Here is a 21,671-nt window from a genome sequence, read left to right as displayed (position 1 = left end):
GCAAGACAATAACCCCAAGCACACATCAAGATCCACAATTATGTATTTCTTTATTCCATTCTTTTACTTTCAGATTTGCATATTTTTGTAAATTGTTAGATACTACTGCACTGCTTCACCCGCAATAGCATCTGCTAAATATGTGTATGTGACCAATACAATTTGATTTGATTTGACAAAGAAATGGTTAATTGGCCAAAATAAACATTTTGCAATGTCATCTCAGTCTCCGGAATCGAAATTAATTGAAAACCTGTGGTTTGAATTGAAGAGTGCAGTCCATAAGCGCAGACAAAGGGTATCAAGGATCTGGAAAGATCCTGCATGGAGGATTGGTCTAAGATCCCTCTCAATGTGTTCCCCAACTTATAAAACATTTTAGAAAACGTCTCAGTGCTGTTATCCTCGTAAAGTGAGGTATTGAAAACAGGGGTATCAATAATATTTACTTTTGTGAAAAAAAAGTATTAATTGTTAAACAAAATATTTTTATTTGAGCAATTGTATTAGTGTAAAATAATATACATTTCCCAATTTTTTGGAGCAGACAATATGCAGTGGCTTGTGAAAGTATTCACCCCCCTTGACATTTTTCCTATTTTGTGGCCTTACAACCTGGAATTGAAATTGATTTTTGAAGCTGCAACATATTTTGGGGGGGTAAAACAAACAGGAAATAAGACAAAAAAACAGAAAACTTGACCGTGCATAACTATTCACCTCCCGAAAGTCAATACTTTGTAGAGCCACCTTTTGCAGCAATTACAGCTGCAAGTCTCTTGGAGTATGTCTCGATAAGCTTGGCACATCTAGCCACTGGGATTTTTGCCCATTCTTCAAGGCAAACATGCTCCAGCTCCTTCAAGTTGGATGGGTTCTGCTGGTGTACAGCAATATTTAAGTCATACCACAGATTCTCAATTGGATTGAGGTCTGGGCTTTGACTAGGCCATTCCAAGACATTTAAATGTTTCCCCTTAAACCACTCAAGTGTTGCTTTAGCAGTATGCTTAGGGTCATTGTCCTGCTGGAAGGTGAACCTCTGTCAAAGTCTCAAATATCTGGAAGACTGAAACAGGTTTCCCTCAAGAATGTACCTGTATTTAGCACCATCTATCCTTCCTTCAATTCTGACCAGTTTCCCAGTCCCTGCCGATGAAAAACATGGGGATGATGTTCTCGGGGTAAAGAGAGGTGTTGAGTTTGCAACAGACATAACGTTTTCCTTGATGGCCAAAAAAGCTACATTTTAGTCTCATCTGACCAGACAACCATCTTCCATATGTTTGGGGAGTCTCCCACATGCCTTTTGGCGAACATCAAACATGTTTGCTTGTTTTTTTCTTCAAGCAATGGCTTTTTTCTGGCCACTCTTCTGTAAAGCCCAACTCTGTGGCGTGTACGGCTTAATGTGGTCCTATAGACAGACACTCCAATCTCCGCGGAGGAGCTTTGCAGCTGCTTCAGGGTTATCTTTGGTCTCTTTGTTGCCTCTCTGGTTAATGCCCTCCTTGCTTGGTTTTGGTGGGCAGCCCTCTCTTGGCAGGTTTGTTGTGGTGCCATATTCTTTCAATGTTTTAACAATGGATTTAATGGTGCTCCGTGTGATGTTCAAATCTTCTGATATTTTTTTTATAACCCAACCCTGATCTGTCCTTCTCCACAACTTTGTCCCTGACCTGTTTGGAGAGTTCCTTGGTCTTCATGGAGCCACTTGCTTGGTGGTGCCCCTTGCTTAGTGGTGTTTCAGACTCTGGGGCCTTTCAGAACAGGTGTATATATATACTGAGATAATGTGACAGACAGATCATGTGACACTTAGATTGCACACAGGTGGACTTTATTTAACTAATTATGTGACTTCTGAAGGTAATTGGTTTCACCAGATCTTATTTAGGGGCTTCATAGCAAAAGGGGGTAAGAGCATATGCACGCATCACTTTTCCGTTGAGTCTTTTTTAGAATTTTTTGAAACAAGTAATTTTTTTCATTTCACTTCACCAATTTAGACTATTTTGTCTATGTCCATTACATGAAATCCAAATAAAAATCAATTTAAATTACAGGTTGTAATGCAACAAAATAGGAAAAACACCTAGGGGGATGAATAATTTTGCAAGGCACTGTAGCTCAGTATTTGAATAATTATTTTCATACAGTCATTTTCGCTCATCTTTATCAAGGATGCCAATAATTTCAGACCCCAATGTAGATCTATTATTATTCCTACAATCAACTGAAGTTCAGTGTAGCACTGCCTAGGGATCTCTCCAACCTGTTTGAATCTCGCCTTTGACTTTGTTTCGTGTGATGTCATTGAGGTATTCTACATGTTCTAGTAATGGGACCAACTGGCACCTGGGGGAAGTAGGATCAGCTAGTATAATCAGCTTCCCCTCCCCCAATCCTAACTTTAACCAGTGGGGAAAATTTCCAAACTTCCCAAGATCAGCATTTTGGGGAAAATTCACCCTACATCGGACCAGCTGCTGCTCACATACAGCTGTGGCAGATATCAAAAGCTTGATTGAATCCCCATGGTCCTTTGCTCATTAGGGCCAGCACATGAAGATGTTGCAACTTGCAACAACCAGGTTTTCTGGCTGTCCTCCATCTGGCGGACATCTTTTTTGCTTGTCTTCACTTGAGATTCTGGTACACACCAGTTCGACAAATGTTACAGTACATACAGTAATCTCAGTTAACCCTCTAAAATGTCATGTAATTTGGTCAGATGCTCGATATGTTTACGTAGTCTGTCCACGAGAGATTATACATACAGTAATGATAGAAATATGGTTGGGCATCAAATGCTAAGGTCAAAGAAGGTTCATTTCAAGCCAGTGGAGTAAATAAGTGAACACCATGGCAACAGCCAGGCCCTGATCCCATTCATATTCCATCACAGAGGGCTGGCTGGCGGTTAGAAGTTGGAATGAACAGTAAAACCCTGTCAGGGATATAAGAGGTTTCGAGGGCTAGCTTACACAAATCAAATGTTGTTTTTTTTACACACACCAAATACAACAGGTGTAGACTTTACCGTGAAATGTTTACTAACAAGCCCTTTTCCAACAACGCAAGGAAAGGAGGTCAGCGCCATAACCGTAAGGCTCTCCAGAGGGTAGTGAGGTCTGCACAACGCATCACCGGGGGCAAACTACCTGCCCTCCATGACACCTACACCAACCGATGTCACAGGAAGGCCATAAAGATCATCAAGGACATCAACCACCCGAGCCACTGCCTGTTCACCCCGCTATCATCCAGAAGGCGAGGTCAGTACAGGTGCATCAAAGCTGGGACCGAGAGACTGAAAAACAGCTTCTATCTCAAGGTCATCAGACTGTTAAACAGCCATCACTAACATGCCAACATACTGACTCAACTCTAGCCACTTAAATAATGGAAAAATGGATGTAATAAATGTATCACTAGCCACTTTAAACAATGCCACTAATGTTTACATACCCTACATTACTCCTCTCATATGTACTGTAAACACTGTACTCTATACCATCTACTGCATCTTTCCATCTTGATGTAATAAATGTATCACTAGCCACTTTAAACAATGCCACTTTATATAATGTTTACATACCCTACATTACTCATCTCATATGTATATACTGTACTCTATACCATCTACTGCATCTTGCCTATGCCATTCAGCCATCACTCATTCATATCTTTTTATATACATATTCTTATTCATTCCTTTACACTTGTGTGTATAAGGTAGTTGTTGTGAAATGGTTAGGTTAGATTACTTGTTAGATATTACTGCATGGTCAGAACTAGAAGCACAAGCATTTCGCTACACTCACATTAACATCTACTAACCATGTGTATGTGACAAATGAAATTTGATTTGGTTTGTGTGTTTTTGTTGTGTGTGAGCATATGTAGTGTGTGTGTGTGTGTGTGTTTGTGTGTTTATGTGTGTGTGTTGGAGTGTCAGTGTAGTATGTGTGAGTGTATGGGTAGAGTCCAGTGAAGTGTGCTTAAAGCCACTGTAAGAATGTCAGGGTGTCAATGAAAATAGTCCGGGTAGCCATTTGATGAACTGTTCAGCAGTTTTTTGGCTTGGGGTAGAAGCTGTTTAGGAGCCTTTTGGTCCCAGACTTGGAGCGCCGGTACCACTTGTGGTGTGGTAGCAGAGAGAACAGCATGACTTGGTGGCTTGAGTCTAACCATTTTTAGGGCCTTCCTCTGACACCGCCTGGAATAAAGGTCCTGGATGGCAGGGAGCTCGCCCCCAGTGATGTACTGGGCCATACGCACTACCCTCCGTAGCACCTTGCGGTCGGATGCCAAGCAGTGTAATACCAAGCAGTAATGCAGCCAATCAAGATGCTCTAAATGGTGCAGCTGTTGAACTTTTTGAGGATCTGAGGGCCCATGCCAAATATTTTCAGCCTCCTGAAGGGGACCATGATAGGTCCTTAGTGATGTGGACACCAAGGAACTTGAAGATCTCAACCCGCTCCACTACAACCCTGTCAATGTAAATGGGGCGTGCTTGGCCCATTTCCTGTAGTCCATGATCAGCTCCGTTGTCTTGCTGACGTTTTGCGAGGTTGTTGTCCTGGCACCACACAGCCAGGTCTCTGACCTCCTCCCGGTAGGCTATCTCATCATCATCTGTGATCAATCCTACCACTGTCGCATCATCAGAAAACTTAATGATCGTGTTGGAGTCGTGGGTGAACAGGGAGTACTGGAGGCGACTAAGCACACATCCGTGAGGGGCCTCCTTGTTGAGGGTCAGCGTGGAGGATGTGTTGTTGCCTACCCTCACCATCTGGGCGCGGCCTGTCAGGATGTCCAGGATCCAGTTGCAGAGGGAGGTGTTTAAGCCCAGGGTCCTTACCTTAGTAATGACTCACACACTAAGGTGGATCTATTTTCCCCACCTCTATAAGATCAGCTTTTGTTCTTACAGGTGGTTTAGGAGATAAAGCCCGGGGGATTAGCATGTGCAACTGTCAGGGGGCGCATCATTTCTGGGTTTGCCCGAGGGCGTTTGGCAGACTGACACCCACAGCATGTCTTTGCGTTAGCTCCACCACCACCAAAGCCAAAAGCCAACCTCTTTAAGTCACAATCTCCATTCACTGTCTGTAACTCCAGCGCTGTCTCAAAAACATGTCATGAAATTCCTGCCTTCATTCGCCACCCTGTTGTTCTTATATTTGTATTATAAAGTGCATTCATTAGCTAGAGTTGTCATGCTCCTGTGTGTCATGCAGGCTATGTCTGGGAGGATGCAGCATAGTCTTATTGCTACAGCTCTGTTGTGTAAAGCTTCACCTCTGTTATACCCATTGACTTAGCCTGATAGGATCCATATTTGACATACATGAACAGAATTATCACCACAGTATGCATACTAGGCTAAGCTTGAGCAGATGCCCAAAGCTTGAGGGACTTACAAGAAGAGTATCTGACATTTAAAAGCAATGATAATTAATTTTTGCATTTAGGTTGCCTTATCAGTCACTTAAACACTTATATTTATAACTGTACATTAGGAAACTACATATGCTGCTGACTGATACTGGAGATAGATTGCAGCATTAGTATAGCTTGGATGTGGCTTGTTGTTCACGAAGCAGTCAGCCAGCAGATGTGCATTTCATGAAAGTCATTAAGAAGACCGATGTCAACATGACTCTGGTTGTTTAAAAAAAAAAAAAAAAATGAATATGTACCCAGATAATGTGTGATGCAGATGTTGACTGTACTGTAAGGAGAGTTTAAATTAATAATATCTGATGCTAATACTAAGGCTGGAAATGGGAGTACCGGTTCAACATTCTTCGGCCGTATCTGTGTCAAATTTAATTATTTAAAAACCAGGCCTTGCGCTCATCTAACCTTTTTAAAAATAGACGTCCATCCAATTAGCATCGAGAGCCATGCTTGTTGGCGAATCAGACAGGAGTGTTTACTGGCAAGGCATCAGACACTGGTATGGACGTTTCATGCCAGGAACAATCCACCAAGGGGACGGTTCGTCCCAAAATCTTAATCCAGTTACTTGCAAGAAAATCAAGGGTTGTGAGTGTAATGACAAAGAATGCTCTGTTGGATTTGCATCCCAAGAAAAATGAAAACCAATGTGATGATAAGAGAGATCCCTTCAAGATAGTCAAGAGTGTCTGGATATCTTTGTCTGACTAACTTTCATTTTGGGAATGGCCCTCCCCCAACAGTGTATGCAACATAAGATACACTCTCTCTGGTCCCTTGGTACCAGCCCCATGCATTGAGCCATGACATCCACTTACTATCACGAACACTACTACGCCAATGTGCAGCATGCATTAGTGGGTGATGAAGAGGGTGGCTCGCGGGGGGATGGTTTGGTCCCCAGCCCTTTGTCTGGCATGGCACTGTGAACGTGAAAGTGCCACCCCAAGTGAGGACAGATGGTGAGAGGTCCCCAGGCTTCACCCCCAGGCCCCTGGGCAAAAATGCGGCCAAGCACAAGATATCTGGGCTGTGATTGGGCCTTGCCTCTCAACCTCCCATGGCCCAATAAGATGCTGTGAGGCGCAGTGAAGATATGCTTGAGAACACATGTAACTATGTTGACCCTGTGGTTTCCCTGGTCTTCCCATCCCCCCAGATTTTGGACATCATGGCTTACCATGGTGTAGGGCTATAGTATAAGAGTGTAGCTGTAGCATTGACAACATTCTAACCCTCACAATAGATCTGAAACTCTATGCATGTTTCATTAGCCAAAGTCTAGTCCATTCATATTTTCAATGCACTGAATCATTTAATGTGCATTAAAGCCAAATTCAGAACTGCTTGAATTTCCACATCTGAAGGAAGCTAAGCCCTTTGCTGAAATGTTCTCTTTGCTGCATAAGGATAATTTAGATTTGATGCCCCTTTAGTGCAAAAACTGCAGAGGCACATACATCTGGTTAAAACTTTCAATTGCTTGATATTCCAGCATTAAAAGGCAGTTTCCCTTCAAGCCACCAGCCGTTAATCTCACAGCTAGTGCCAGCATTAAGGCGATCATCATGGCACATGTGACAATTAAGCGCAAAAACTGTCCCTAGAGGACATTAAAGAGACAGACCCGAGAGGATTTCTCCCACCAGCGAAACTATCTGGGGATTCACTGTCACCCAAACTTACTACCACCCTCAATAGGCTGTAGGCTACATGCAATGCATACACTGTTTTGATTCAAATGTATTAGTCCCATTGTACTTTTAATATGTGAGATTTAATGGGCATTTCAGCCCCATCTTTTCTCATCTTCTCTGGGATATGCTAGACTACAGATGCCCAGAATTAAAACCTGAGAGCAGAATTAACTTTTCATGCTTTATGTCCTTAGTCTCACTTCTGTTGTTTCTTTTGACCGCCTGCCGCTGCCAGGCACACTCCTCGTCCTCTCTCTCTCTCTGTCTCTCTCTGTCTCTCTCTGTCCCTCTCTCTCTCTCTCTCGTGTCTTTTTTAATTGCAAATTCATGACAGCCAGCACTCTCTATTTCTGTCACTCCCGCTCGGCTTCCCTCGGGGACTTAAGGGAATTTAAAGGGGCCATTGTGTGCCATAAGATAAGTCAGGAGCTGCTTGGGAGACTTGCTTTCATCACCGTGGGACTACTGGACCCCTTTTCCCGCTCGGCTCTCTATAGCTTTATCACTCAAAGGCTCAATCAGTTCACCGCAATGCAAATTCCCAGGGACTGACTAACAGGGAGAAAAGAGACAGGGTAGAGATAAGAAATGAGATGTGCAAATCTGAACTGCATTTTATAATTTTTATATGGAGTGATTGATTGGGGTTTAGCACAGTATTATTTGTGAAAAATATATAAATGTTTACATGCCTTGTGTATTCATCACCCTTGGATTTATATCAGAAAAATACTCAATTGTTTTGATAAACACACTGTAGTCTTCTATCTCAGCTCGGTAAAGACCTGGCAGAGGTCAACATGGGGGCCTTATCTACTGACAGATAAGTGGCTTTCGGCTGGGAAGTGTCTCTTGATTTCACACAGCACACATATGAGGGGAATATTGATGATGGGAAGTTCAGAGTTCAGACGCAGGCTATTTCCTTCCAACCTCCGTGAGATCGCCACATGATTCTGTCTCAGCATATGCCTCACACAGAAGACATACTCAGAGACTTACACACTGACACACATAGAGGCACTTAAAAGACTACAGATCAACCCACACCCAGACACAGAGATGGACACACACACCAAGATTCTACTACACAGGACAGAGGCAGGTTTTTCTCCAATTAGGCTTTGTTTTTGTAAATAAACCGTTGATGTGAAAATCTACCCCTCACTGTACGTCGCACTGTAAATATGTCTCAATATGAGTGACAGCATCGCTGGCAGTCATCTATCAAGCCAGACCATATGTTGCTTTGGGTGGGGAGAGAACGGGAGCTTACTGCAAAGCCTTCCTTATCCCCAGCATTACAGTCTCTAAGAAAGGATTTACTATTTAATTCATGATTAGATAGAATTTCTCCACAGACCAAACACAGAGTCATAGACTGAGGAGAGAACCTGAAGAGTTTGTGGATAAATAGTCACACACTGGCCCGGCCCCTACACACCACTAGTGTGAACCGTTATAGCACTATTATTAAAAGCCATGGATTATCAATCAGGAATTAATCCTGCTTTTTACTGAATTGCTATCGTTTTTCACCCTCCACTGTCGCTGCAACAAGAAGAGAAGGGTTTTTCTTCTGATTTTTTTCTTCACAAAAGGAGGTGAGCCAGGGAGAGGAATTAGAGGTGTAGATACAGCCCTCCACTGAGCCACACTAACTACAACAACAACAAGCATCTGGCTGTTGCTTCTCGTGCCCTGGATGTGCACAGACAACTGAAGAAGAGTAATTTATTTAGTTCCTTCACTCATCTATTTTCCTCCCCCCTCTGCCTGACTGCCTGGCTGACTGGGCTCCCACTGGCTCCTCTCTCTCAGTGAGTGAGGGTGTGTGTGAGCGTGTGTGTTTCTATCAGCCGGAGTGTTGCGCTGTGAAGGCTGTGGAGTGGATCTCTACTCTTCCTTTCCCAGTGGAATATTGGATGAGTACGGTTTCCCAGCCCTGACTATTGACTGTTGACTGTCACCTGTTCTGCATCCATGACTTTACGTACTTGGCTGGTGTATGGGCTTGGATTTAGTTTGATATCCGCTTTCTGCATCTCACAAGGTGAGTATAGGCATACTGAGGTCAGGTGTGTGCGTGTGTGTGTGTGTGTGTGTGTGTGTGTGTGTGTGTGTGTGTGTGTGTGTGTGTGTGTGTGTGTGTGTGTGTGTGTGTGTGTGTGTGTGTGTGTGTGTGTGTGTGTGTGTGTGTGTGTGTGTATGTGTGTGTGTGTGTGTGTGTGTGTGTGTGACCAGATGTCCCCACAAGAGTAGTAAACAGACAAACATTTTACCAACTGGGGACATTTTGTTAGTCCCCACAAGGTCAAATGCTATTTTTAGTGGGTTTAGGGTTATGGTTAGAATTAGTGTTAGGGTTAGAATTGGTGTTAGAATTAGGTTAAGGGTTAGGAGCTAGGGTTAGGAGCTAGCATTAGGTTTAGGGTTACGGTTAAGGTTAAGATGACGTTTTTGGGTTAAGGTTAGTGTCGGGGTTAGGGTAAGAGTACAGGTTAGAGTTAGGTTTAGGGTTAGGGGTTAGGAAATTTTTTATTTTGAATGGGACTGAATTGTGTGTCCCCCACAAGGTTAGCTGTACACGACTGTGTGTGTGTGTGTGTGTGTGTGTGTGTGTGTGTGTGTGTGTGTGTGTGTGTGTGTGTGTGTGTGTGTGTGTGTGTGTGTGTGTGTGTGTGTGTAAAATAATGAATGGACACCATATGGTCACTTTTGTGATGCAAACAATTGCCATGGGGGGAAATCCATAAACCGTACAATGGGACTATAACCAAAGGTTTCAAACTAAATTTCCCTAGGGACATAATAACAATTGACTTGACTTGTTTTGACTTTAAACTACTGAATGTCCTTGTCTTACTAGGGACGAAAAAAGAAAAAATAGGTTCACTGATGTTCAGCTATTATTTTTTATTTTTTTCATATTTCTCTCACTCTTATAATAACTTAATGATAAATGCACATTTGATCCCTTTATGGATGAAACTGAGGGTCCAGTAAGCTCTTGGACAGATTACTGGTTCAGTATTTATATCAATAGATACACTGCCCACATGGCTCAATGAAGTGGTCTACATGCTGGACATAAATTATATTCCCAAACGTCATAAGATTACTAAAGCAGATTTTGCTATATTCCCACGCAATCAACAGTATTTCAGGAACATTGTGACACACATCAACTAATCTATCATATTCAACTTTTTTCATGTCATCATAAATGATGGACATGCCACTTCTGATATCCCTGCAGTAATTGTTTTAAATGAACAATACTGGGGTGTTTCCACAGAAAGCAGATGAATCTCAATAGAAAGAGCATGATGTTATGATAGTACGACAAGATGCAAAGGAAGCTCATTTGATGTGATCATTTCTAGTGCAATAGCATAGCGTACTTAGGCAGAGTCAAGTGACAACATGGTTTGGTATACTGTGTAGATAAAAATGATATACTCTACATATTTGACAGTAAACAGAGATGTTTACATTGGTGATGTACCATCCAGCAGAATAGATGTGTTCGTATTCCATCAGCCTCTCAAACTGGACCTGGGTTCTCTCAAATAATATCAAAATCGACCAATGAATCTAGAGTTAATGTTCCATATTTTGCCCAATTCCTTCATTAATGTGATAGATGACCGCAGAGGGGGGGCCTTTTCAATGTTTAATGAGTACGAGAAAAACAACAACCAATCAGATTGGCAGCCAACAGCCATTGAGTATTCTACTGCTATTCACTCTCATCCCTGTCACATATATCCTGTGGATAGGCTGTATACTGTAGCTTCATATGAGTGCTTTCTCCGCACTAGCATAATATTACATGTTCCCTGAAGGCTGGCATGTGTTATCTGTCCCGCTGAGGCTTTACATTGATTTCAGCAGATTTCTAGAGTGATTTTTGTAAGAGCATTTGGCGGAGATTAGTTTGCCTCTGAAAGCTTTTGGTTGGCTATTTAACAGAGACTCAGGCCAGCATTACCTTCCTGGCCCAGCTCTAAGCAGCACTAGATGAGCGGATGCTGATAAAGAGAGAGGATTGCTGTCAGGCAAAGCTGATCTCCCACCTTGTGCACGGGATTCTGTAGGCCAAATACAGGTGTACGAAGGTCCAGTCTCATGAACAATCCCCTTAGGCCTAATGGATTTGTATCACTAAGCTGCACGACACTCACTTGAAAGTAAGTCAGGCCATTTAGGAGTTGAGACTGGGTGATGGGAGGGAAATGAACTCATTAACTCAATAGGGTAGTGATCGGTAGGCATGATCCAGGGATGGGTATTTTGTACGTTTGTAAACTCCTCGTGATGTTCTCTATCATGGACCTGAGTTACATAACCTGACATTCATTGCTATATTTTTGTTTACTTTCATAGCTGATTCATAGAAAAAGAAACACCCTATCAAAACAGTTCAGATGTGAAGTGGGTGTGAACTGGGTGTAGTTAATATTGGTCATCAGCATAGAGATTCATTCTATGTAATTCTATGGTCATGGGTGTCTGTTTCTACTACTCTGGGGCCAGACGGAGACAGGGCTTTACTGTGAGATCACAAGCTTACCGAACAGACAGACAACTCGGGATATAGCATTGGCTACTAAGGGTGAGTCATGGTTAAGTACAAGCCTGTGAGGTGTCACTGTCAACATGAGAACGAGACAGACTCCAATATGACTGACAGAGAACACCATCCCAGCAAGAGATCAGAGCAATTTAGACATTGACTTTTGAGGAGCTCTTTCTTCACTCAGTATTGATATCACATAACAAAGTGTGAGGTTTTACAGGGCAACGGTCTAAATATATTTATACAGTTATTGAAACTTTATTTAACTAGGCAAGTCAGTTAAGAGCTAATTCTTATTTACAATGACGGCCTAAGACAGAGTGGGTGGCTCTCCATGGCATCATTTACCCCCAGCAATAAGCTATGGCTTCAGACAAAGTCAAACAATAGATCAAATCAAATCAAACTGTATTTGCCATATGCGCCGAATACAACAAGTGTAGACCTTACCGTGAAATGCTGAATACAACAAGTGTAGACCTTACCGTGAAATGCTGAATGCAACAAGTGTAGACCTTACCGTGAAATGCTGAATACAACAAGTGTAGACCTTACCGTGAAATGCTGAATACAACAAGTGTAGACCTTACCGTGAAATGCTGAATACAACAAGTGTAGACCTTACCGTGAAATACTTACTTACAAGACCTTAACCAACAATGCAGTTCAAGAAGAAGAAAATATTTACCAAGTAGGCTAAAATAAAAAAGTATTATTAAAAAGTAACACAATAAGAATAACAATAACGAGGCTATATACAGGGGGCACCGGTACCGAGTAAGTTTGCAGGGGTACAGGGGGCGAAGTGACTATGCATTGGTAACAAACAAACAGCGAGTAGTAGCAGTGTATAAGAGGGGTCAATGTAAATTGTCCGGTGTCGATTTTTATGAATTGTTCAGCAGTCTTATGGCTTGGGGGTAGAAGCTGTTGAGGAGCCTTTTGGTCGTGGACTTGGTGCTCCGGTACCGCTTGCCGTGCAGTAGCAGAGAAAACAGTCTATAACTTGGGTGACTGGAGTCTCTGACAATTTTCTGGGCATTCCTCTGACACCGCCTATTATATACAGTTGAAGATGGAAGTTTACATACACCTAGGTTGGAGTCATTAAAACGAGTTTTTCCAACCACTCCACACATTTCTTGTTAACAAACTATAGTTTTGGCAAGTCGGTTCGAACATCTACTTTGTGCATGACACAAGTAATTTTTCAACAATTGTTTACAGACAGATTATTTCACATATAATTCACTGTAACACAATTTCAGTGGGTCAAATGTTTACATATACTAAGTTGACTGTGCCTTTAAACAGCTTGGAAAGTTCCAGAAAATTATGTTGTGGCTTTAGAAGTTTCTGATAGGCTAATTGACATCATTTGAGTCAATTGGAGGTGTACCTGTGGATGTATTTCAAGGCCTACCTTGAAACTCTTTGCTTGACCTCATGGGAAAATCAAAAGAAATCAGCCAAGAACTCAGAAAAAAAATTATAGACCTCCACAAGTCTGGTTCATCATTGGGAGCAATTTCCAAACACCTGAAGGTACCACGTTCATCTGTACAAACAATAGTATGCAAGCATAAACACCATGGGACCACACAGCCGTCATACCGCACAGGAAGGAGACGCGTTCTGTCTCCTAGAGATGAACGTACTTTGGTGCGAAAAGTGAAAATCAATCCCAGAACAACAGCAAAGGACTTTATGAAGATGCTGGAGGAAATAGGTACAAAAGTATCTATATCCATAGTAAAACAAGTACTATATCGATGTAACCTGAAAGACTGCTCAGCAAGGAAGAAGCCACTGCCCCCCAAAAAAAGCCAGACTACGGTTTGCAATTGCACATGGGGACAAAAATCGTACTTTTTGGAGAAATGTCCTCTGGTCTGATGAAACAAAAATAGAACTGTTTGGCCATAATGACCATCGTTATGTTTGGAGGAAAAAGGGGGAGGCTTGCAAGCCAAAGAACACCATCCCAACCGTGAAGCACGGGGGTGGCAGCATCACAAAATCACAAAATTGTGCACTTCACAAAATAGATGGCTTCATGAGGAAGGAAAATCATGTGGATATATTGAAGCAACATCTCAAGACATCAGTTAAAGCTTGGTCGCAAATGGGTCTTCCAAACGGACAATGACCCCAAACATACTTCCAAAGCTGTGCAAAATGGCTTAAGGACAACAAAGTCAAGGTATTGGAGTGGCCATCACAAAGCCCTGACCTCAATCCTATAGAAAAGTTGTGGGCAGAACTGAAAAAGCATGTGCGAGCAAGGAGGCCTAAAAACCTGACTCAGTTACACCAACTCTGTCAGGAGGAATCGGCAAAAATTCACCCAACTTATTGTGGGAAGCTTGTGGAAGGCTACCCGAAACGTTTGACCTAAGTTAAACAATTTAAAGGCAATACTACCAAATACTAATTGAGTGTATGTAAACTTCTGACCCACTGGGAATGTGATGAAAGAAATAAAATCAGAATTAAATCATTCTCTCTAATATTATTCTGACATTTCACATTTTTATAATAAAGTGGTGATCTTAACTGACCTAAGACAAGGAATTTTTACTAGGATTTAATGTCAGGAATTGTGAAAAACTGAGTTTAAATGCATTTAGGTGTATGTAAACTTCTGACTTCAACTGTAGGTCCTGGATGGCAGGAGGATTAGCCCCAGTGATGTACTGGGCCGTTTGCACTACCCTCTGTAGCGCCTCATGGTCAGATGCCGAGCAGTTGCCATACCAGGCGGTGATGCAATCAGTCAGGATGATCTTGATGGTGCAGCTGTAGAACCTTTTGAGGATCTGGGGACCCATGCCAAATCTTTTCAGTCTCCTGAGGGGGAAAAGGTTTTGTCGTGCCCTCTTTACGACTGTCTTGGTATGCCTGGACAATGATAGTTCATTGGTGATGTGGACACCAAGGAACTTGAAACTCTCGACCCACTTCACTACAGCCCCGTCGATGTTAATGGGGGCCTGTTCGGCTCGCCTTTTCCTGTAGTCCACGATCAGCTCTTTTGTATTGCTCACATTGATGGAGAGGTTGTTGTCCTGACACCACACTGACAGTTCTCTGACCTCCTCCCTATATGCCGTCTCATTATTGTCGGTGATCAGGCCTACCTACCACTGTTGTGTCGTCAGCAAACTTAATGATGGTGTTGGAGTCGTGTTTGGCCGCGCAGTCATGGGTGAACAGGGAATACAGGAGGGGACTAAGTCCACACCACTGAGGGGCCCCAGTGTTATGGATCAGCGTTTCAGACGTGTTGTTGCCTACTCTTACCACCTGGGGGCGGCCCGTCAGGAAGTCCAGGATCCAGTTGCAGAGGAAGGTGTTTAGTCCCAGAGTCCTTAGCTTAGTGATGAGCTTCGTGGGCACTATAGTGATGAACGCTGAGCTGTAGTCAATGAACAGCATTCTCACATAGGTGTTCCTTTTGTCCAGGTGAGAAAGGGCAGTGTGGAGTGCGATTGAGATTGTGTCATCTGTGGATCTGTTGGGGCGGTATGCGAATTGGAGTGGGTCTAGGGTGTCCGGGAGGATGTTGTTGATGTGAGCCTTTAAAAGCACTTCATGGCTACAGACGTGAGTGCCACAGGGCAGTAATAATTTAGGCAGGTTCCCTTCGCTTCCTTGGGCACAGGGACTATGGCGGTCTGCTTGAAACATGTTGGTATTACAGACTCGGTCAGGGAGAGGTTGAAAATGTCAGTGAAGACACTTGACAATTGGTCCACGCATGCTTTGAGTACACATCCTGGTAATCTGTCTGGCCCAGCGGCTTTGTGAATGTTGATCTGTTTAAAGGTTTTGTTCACATCTGCTACCGAGAGCGTTATCACACAGTCATCCAGAACAGCTGGTCGTCTCGTGCAGGCTTCAGTGTTGCTTGCCTTGAAGCGAGCATAAAAGGCATTGCAGATGTAGATGCTTTTATAGTAAAAGCAAATGAATTATCTGTTGCCCCTTTGTTCCTAATGTTTTTTGTAAGTAGGGAATATTGGCAAACATAAGAAAACAAAGAATACATAATAGCTTTTTTGAGATGTCAGTCCCATTGCTTCAAAGCAACTTTGACATCTCCTCGCTCCTGTGTAGTCCATGCTGCTGCAGTACTATGGCTGCAATATCCCATAGGGTGCACGCTAATAAGTTGACATATCTGGTGGCGCACACTAATAAGATGAGATGTCCCCTCTCCTCTCTAGTCCATGGATTGCACTGCTATTTCTGTAACATCACAGGTTCACACTAACAATTTGACATGTCTACTGGTGCACACTAATAAGTTTACATATCTACCAGTGCACACTGACAAAGTGATACGTCTCCCCTCTCTCCTCCCTAGTCAATGGGTTGCAGTGCTATGGCTGTAACATCATCCAGGGCCAGAGGTACGTGGACATTGGCTGCACCAACCCAGAGGTCCTCACCTGCACACACTCACACAAGGGCTTCAAGCACCGCTTCTGCATCAAGACAGAGAGCAGTGAGTTTGTTTCTCATGTTCCTGAACTGATGACTGTCTCAATCAATGCCTGTCTTCATCTCCAGTCCCTCCCTTCCATAGACTTTCTCCTTCACAGTCTTCTCTGTCTGTTAATTAATGTGTTTGTGTGAAAGAACCCTGTAATGTCAATATGTAGAAAGTCTATTGACCCTCATTGTGCAGAACATGTAGATTAAACAGGAAGAAATCCCCAAACCTCTCCTCTGCACTCTTTAGCCATACTATTGTACGACAAAAGGGCAAGATCTTATCTCGATGTGAAGATTCCATGGCATCTTGCTACATAGCTACAACGAGGGCTTTATTACACCAAATTTGTAAATAACGGTCAGTCACTCCTGCAAGTAAAATCAACATAGAGACGACGTACTGACATACATAATATTAAATACTTGATGGAGATCTGCTGACATCCATGCATGTAAGATCCAGCTGTTCTGCTGTTGACAGCTGATGGAGCCACTCACGTAAAGGGCTGATGTGGCACTGTTTTCTATTGGTTCAGAGAAATAATGGGGTCAATGAATGCTAAGACGGGATGCAGGATCCCTTTAAACAGCATCTTGGGGATCATCTAGAACTGTTCTTCACTTTAATCCCATGGGCACAACTCCGACTGGTCCGGCGGCTGCTATTTCATAACCAGCTTAGCGTCCCACTCCCCTCGCTTTGTCCCCAGCTGGGAGATTTGTCTGATGCGGCTGTTCCCCACCTGGACTGTATCCACCGCCCAGCGGTCACTTTCTTAAGACTGACGGGGGATTTATGGCTCTTGTTAGACAAAAGTGGTCTGCTCTGACTTAAAGAGAGCATTGATGTGGGTGTTTTTTCTCAAGGGTTGTAGAAGGTTTACGTACCAAATTTTATGGAGTGTTTGATGGCTTGGCTGGATGCCCTTATGTAGTTGTACAATAACAACTTTCAATCAACGGCCAAGGTTGAACTTTTTATCTCTGACTTACAGACATGCATATTTTTCAATCTATTGTACACATACGATGTGTCCTCCTAAGCAACCATTACATTCAATCAGTAAACACAGTTTATCACATGGAAAATGGAGAGATCTGATGATGTAATTCCATTCTATGACAGCATCCCTCTCTGCACTCCTTTGGCACTCAAGGACTTCAAAACACACATGAATACACTGGCATTCTTTGCTTCTTTTGCCTCCTTCCTGATGACCTCGCCATCTACTTGTCACTCTTCTCTGACTTCCTGTCATTTCAGCGGCCCTGGGAATTGTCCTGACCAGTGGATGTGCCACGTCAAGACACTGCCAGCAACATGAGCTGCCTGGAGTGCGCATCCACTGCTGCGCCTCAGACCTATGTAACAGTACCCCCTGCTGTCGAGCAATCATATTGCATTACATCTGCGCCCTGGCAAGCCTGCTGCTGCTGAGGTTGTGGTTGTGATATGAGGTCACAACTTGTACAGGGACTCAACAATCGATCAAATACAAATATGGAACTCGGGATAAACCATCTATGAATGACACTTTACATTGCTAATTCTCAGTGTCTCTTCTCAGCTCCACATGTTAAGAGTCTGAGAGGAGGGTTGTACAACACATACATCAGAGCAATGTGCAATAGCAGCTTTTGTGACAATGACTTTACACTGGACTCCTTATCCCAATGTCAGAATAGAAAGGCAAATAACTAAGCCAAGGTTTTCTCATAATCCATTATAACGATGATTTTACACAGTCATTGAGTTTAGGAAGTGTCCCAGAGAGTAATGTTCATTAACAAATCATCACACAGGCGGATGGGTATCGAAGAAAAGGAAAAGCAAGGTTGTTAGTTATATGGTTTGAATAGCATTGGAATGAGTGATCTGGGGGATTAATTGGCAGCTGTGACATTCTGTATTTATTCAAATTGATACCATCTTAGTCCTAATCATCAGTACTGCTTCAGTTGCTTGTAAAGCGTAAATCTTAACTTATGTGGGTTATGTTTATTCAGGGTTAAACCCTAGATAATACAGTAAAATAAGGTTCAACGTAAACCTGTATTGTTTATTCCGTTTCCTTGGAGATGCACGCTGCATGTTGCTTTTATTTCAGATTGTAAAAATGTACAAAATAATAGTACAGTGAAAGCATGTAATGTTGTGAAATAGTGTATTAAAATACTTAGTCATACCATGTTCTCTATCCTGTACTATAACATACACACTTATATATTGTTCATTAGTAACCATGGTATAAATGCTATCTAAAACATTGGTCTAAATCATTCATGCAACTGAGATGAAGATGCCCACAGAGAGACTAAAAAGAAGACTGAAAAGTTACTCTTTACATGGCAAGGTAAGTAACCTACAATTAATCCCAGAAAAACCATCACCTTTTTTTTGTGAGACTTGTGTTGTTCTATGCTTCCATCTCAGAGCAGTTACGTCCAAGTTAGGATGTCTTTACATCCTCTGGGCACTAGATGTCTTCTGTGAGGGAGTTAGGAAGTTCATACACAATCATGAGAAATATATCACGTGGGAAAAGGCGTTTTCTGTGCACGAAAAATAAAGTATTGTGTTGATTTTATGACAGCTGATGCATTTCTGGTAGGAATTGTACCTTTACTTAACAAGGCCAGTCAGTGAAGAACAAATTATTATTTACAATGATAGCCTACCGGGGAATAGTTGGTTAACTGCCTTGCTCAGAGGCAGAACGACAGATTTTTTATCATTACAGCTCGGGGATTCGATCTAGCAAACTTTCGGTTACTGGCGTAACGCATAACCAGTAGGCATACTGCCGCCAGAATAGTGACAAAGTCTGATCAGCGTGCTAGCGTTCTTATCACAGTCTGATTTATTAGGCAACTATCGTTTTTATTTATTTATTCAAGCTTTTATCAGGCTTTTATCATACTGAGACCAAGGTCTATATTACAGTGAGCCCGAAATTACAGGAAATACACACATCAAAATATAAATACAAAAGGCAAGCAGAAAGAAAAACATGGTCATAAAAAAATAACACATTGTATTTATTATGGATCCCCCATATTCATCAGTAATAAGGTCTTCAATCAGGTCTTCAATTGCCAAAATATATAAAATGTAAGAAAATGTTGAAGATTGTTCCACAAATAAGATGCAAGAAAACTAAACACTTATTTACCTAACTCAGTAGAGACCAAAGGAATTTCCACAGTTAGCCATCTCTAAGACCAGGTGTGGTAACTGGCATGTCTAAAATGTAGTAAAGATGTTAGGTACAATGGAATTGTACGGAGCCCTTTTGGAAAAGTGATTTATAAATGAAAACATCCCAATGTATCAACATATGTGACATCAAATGGCCTATTTATTGCCTTACCCCCTCATGCCATTTGCACGCACTGTATATATACTTTTTTCTATTGTGTTATTGACTGTACGTTTGTTTATTCCATGTGTGTGTTGTTGTTTGTGTCTCACAGCTTTGCTTTATCTTGGCCAGGTCGTAGTTGTAAATGAGAACTTGTTCTGGCTTACCTGGTTAAATAAAAAATTACACAAAAAAAAGACAGCCACCGAACTTTCTGGTAGAGAATGCCGTGATGAGTACTAAAATTGTCGCCCGTAATAAAGCGCAGTGCACTACGAAAAACTGTATCTAAGGGCTTTAATGAAGTGGCAGCTGCGTTCATTCATATAGAGGATGTTGCCATAGTCTAGCACCGATAGGAATGTCAACATTGACTACAGCTCAGTGTTCAACACCATAGAGCCCACAAAGCTCATCACTGAGATAAGGACCCTGGACTAAACTCCTCCCTCTGCAACTCGATCCTGGACTTCCTGAAGGGCCGCCCCCAGGTGGTAAGGTTAGGCAACATTACACCTTCCACACTGATCCTCAACACCGGGGCCCCTCAGGGGTGCGTGCTTAGTCCCCTCCTGTATTCCATGTTCACCCACGACTGGATGGCCAGGCAAAACTCCAACAGCATCATTCAGTTTGCTGACGACACAACAGTGGTAGCCATGGCAGTGTGGTGCCAGAACAACAACCTCTTCCTCAATGTCAGCAAGACAAAATAGCTGATCGTGGACTACAGGAAAAGGAGGGCTGAACAGGCCCCCATTAACATCGACGGGGTTGTAGGGGAGCAGGTTGAGAGTTTCAAGTTCCTTGGTGTCCACATCACCAACAAACTATCATGGTACAAACACAACAAGACAGTCGTTCGCGCCTGGTTCGCGCCCAGGTATGGGCGAGGGGACGGTATAAGGTTATACTGTTACAAGTGCGTACGGCCAAATACATCACTGGGGTCAAGCTTCCTACCATCCAGGACCTATATACAAGGCGATGTCAGGGGAAGGCCCAAACATTTGTCATAGACTGTTCTCTCTGCTACTGCACGGCAACTGGCACCGGAGCCCCAAGTCTAGGTCCAAAAGGCTCCTTAACACCTTCTACACCTATTTCTATAGAAGAAGCCCATTTAACTCATCAATATTATTTTTAAAAGACAGTTTTTCAACTATCCAGATGCATAGATAAGCAGGGACACGATCAATGTGGACACCATCCAAAGTACATATGCTTAAATCATCAGAGTTATGTGCTCAAGAGAACAACATATACTTAGTTTAACCTGCATTCAATACTAATTTCAGGTCAATAAAGTTTTATGTTATACAATGAAGGCAGACTGTAGGTCAGATAGAGCCTGGTCAACCGTGGGGCCAATAGCATACACAACAGTATCATCTAAATACAAGTGCAGGTTACACAAGTGGAAGTCGATATTGTTAATGTAAACAGTAAAAAGCACAGGGGCCAGAATTGACCCCTGCGGGACACCTTTCTTAATATCGAGGAAACCTTATTTAACACCATCAGTAGATACACATTGACTTCTGTCAAGTCATTTTTAAACAAGTTACATGCAGCATGAAGCCTTCCCTCCATAGCCTATTCCATATCAACAAAAGAGAATTGGGTCTGATAGCCTCTGAGGTTTACAAAATAGATAATCTTATTGTTTATGTGTCTGGGTGTGAATCATAAAGAAAATACATTTGATCTACAAATCATAAACCTAGTTATGGAATATGTTTAGTTGGCTTAGATCCTATTCCCAACACGTCTTTCTTTATAAATATTCCTAGTGTGGGGCCACAACAAAAGGACCAGCAATTAAATATATAGTACTGTACTTTGACACTGATGGTAGAATATTAGGTTAGTCTACTCGCACACATGTAGGCTGAGGCCGTCGGATGCAGCACTGTCATCACATCGACCAAAGCCTTAGTGATTCTTCATGCCACAAAACGGTTTAATATCGGCGACACTACCTATCGCGTCCAATACATTGATAATGATTTTTCAGTTTGCGCACTTCATTGCGCATTTATAATTAGTGCAAAC

At 42.4% G+C, this 21,671-nt stretch overlaps 1 protein-coding gene across 1 annotated transcript; it reads left to right on the top strand.

Annotated features, from left to right (window-relative positions):
- The first annotated feature begins 8,529 nt into the window (after positions 1-8,529).
- LOC149970403 (uncharacterized) lies at positions 8,530-18,441 on the top strand. Its single transcript, XM_090226933.1, has 3 exons — positions 8,530-9,225; positions 16,124-16,264; positions 17,519-18,441. The coding sequence occupies exons 1-3, from the start codon at positions 9,156-9,158 to the stop codon at positions 17,704-17,706; spliced, it is 399 nt and encodes a 132-aa protein (XP_090083059.1). The 5' UTR covers positions 8,530-9,155; the 3' UTR covers positions 17,707-18,441.
- Positions 18,442-21,671: the final 3,230 nt, after the last annotated feature.

The sequence above is a fragment of the Oncorhynchus mykiss genome, chromosome 29 (genome assembly GCF_057628025.1).
Source record: "Oncorhynchus mykiss isolate SJ-2025 chromosome 29, ASM5762802v1, whole genome shotgun sequence".
Classification (NCBI taxonomy): domain Eukaryota; kingdom Metazoa; phylum Chordata; class Actinopteri; order Salmoniformes; family Salmonidae; genus Oncorhynchus; species Oncorhynchus mykiss.
The sequence above is the reverse complement of the archived record's forward strand: the minus strand, read 5'-3'. Positions and strand labels throughout refer to the sequence as shown.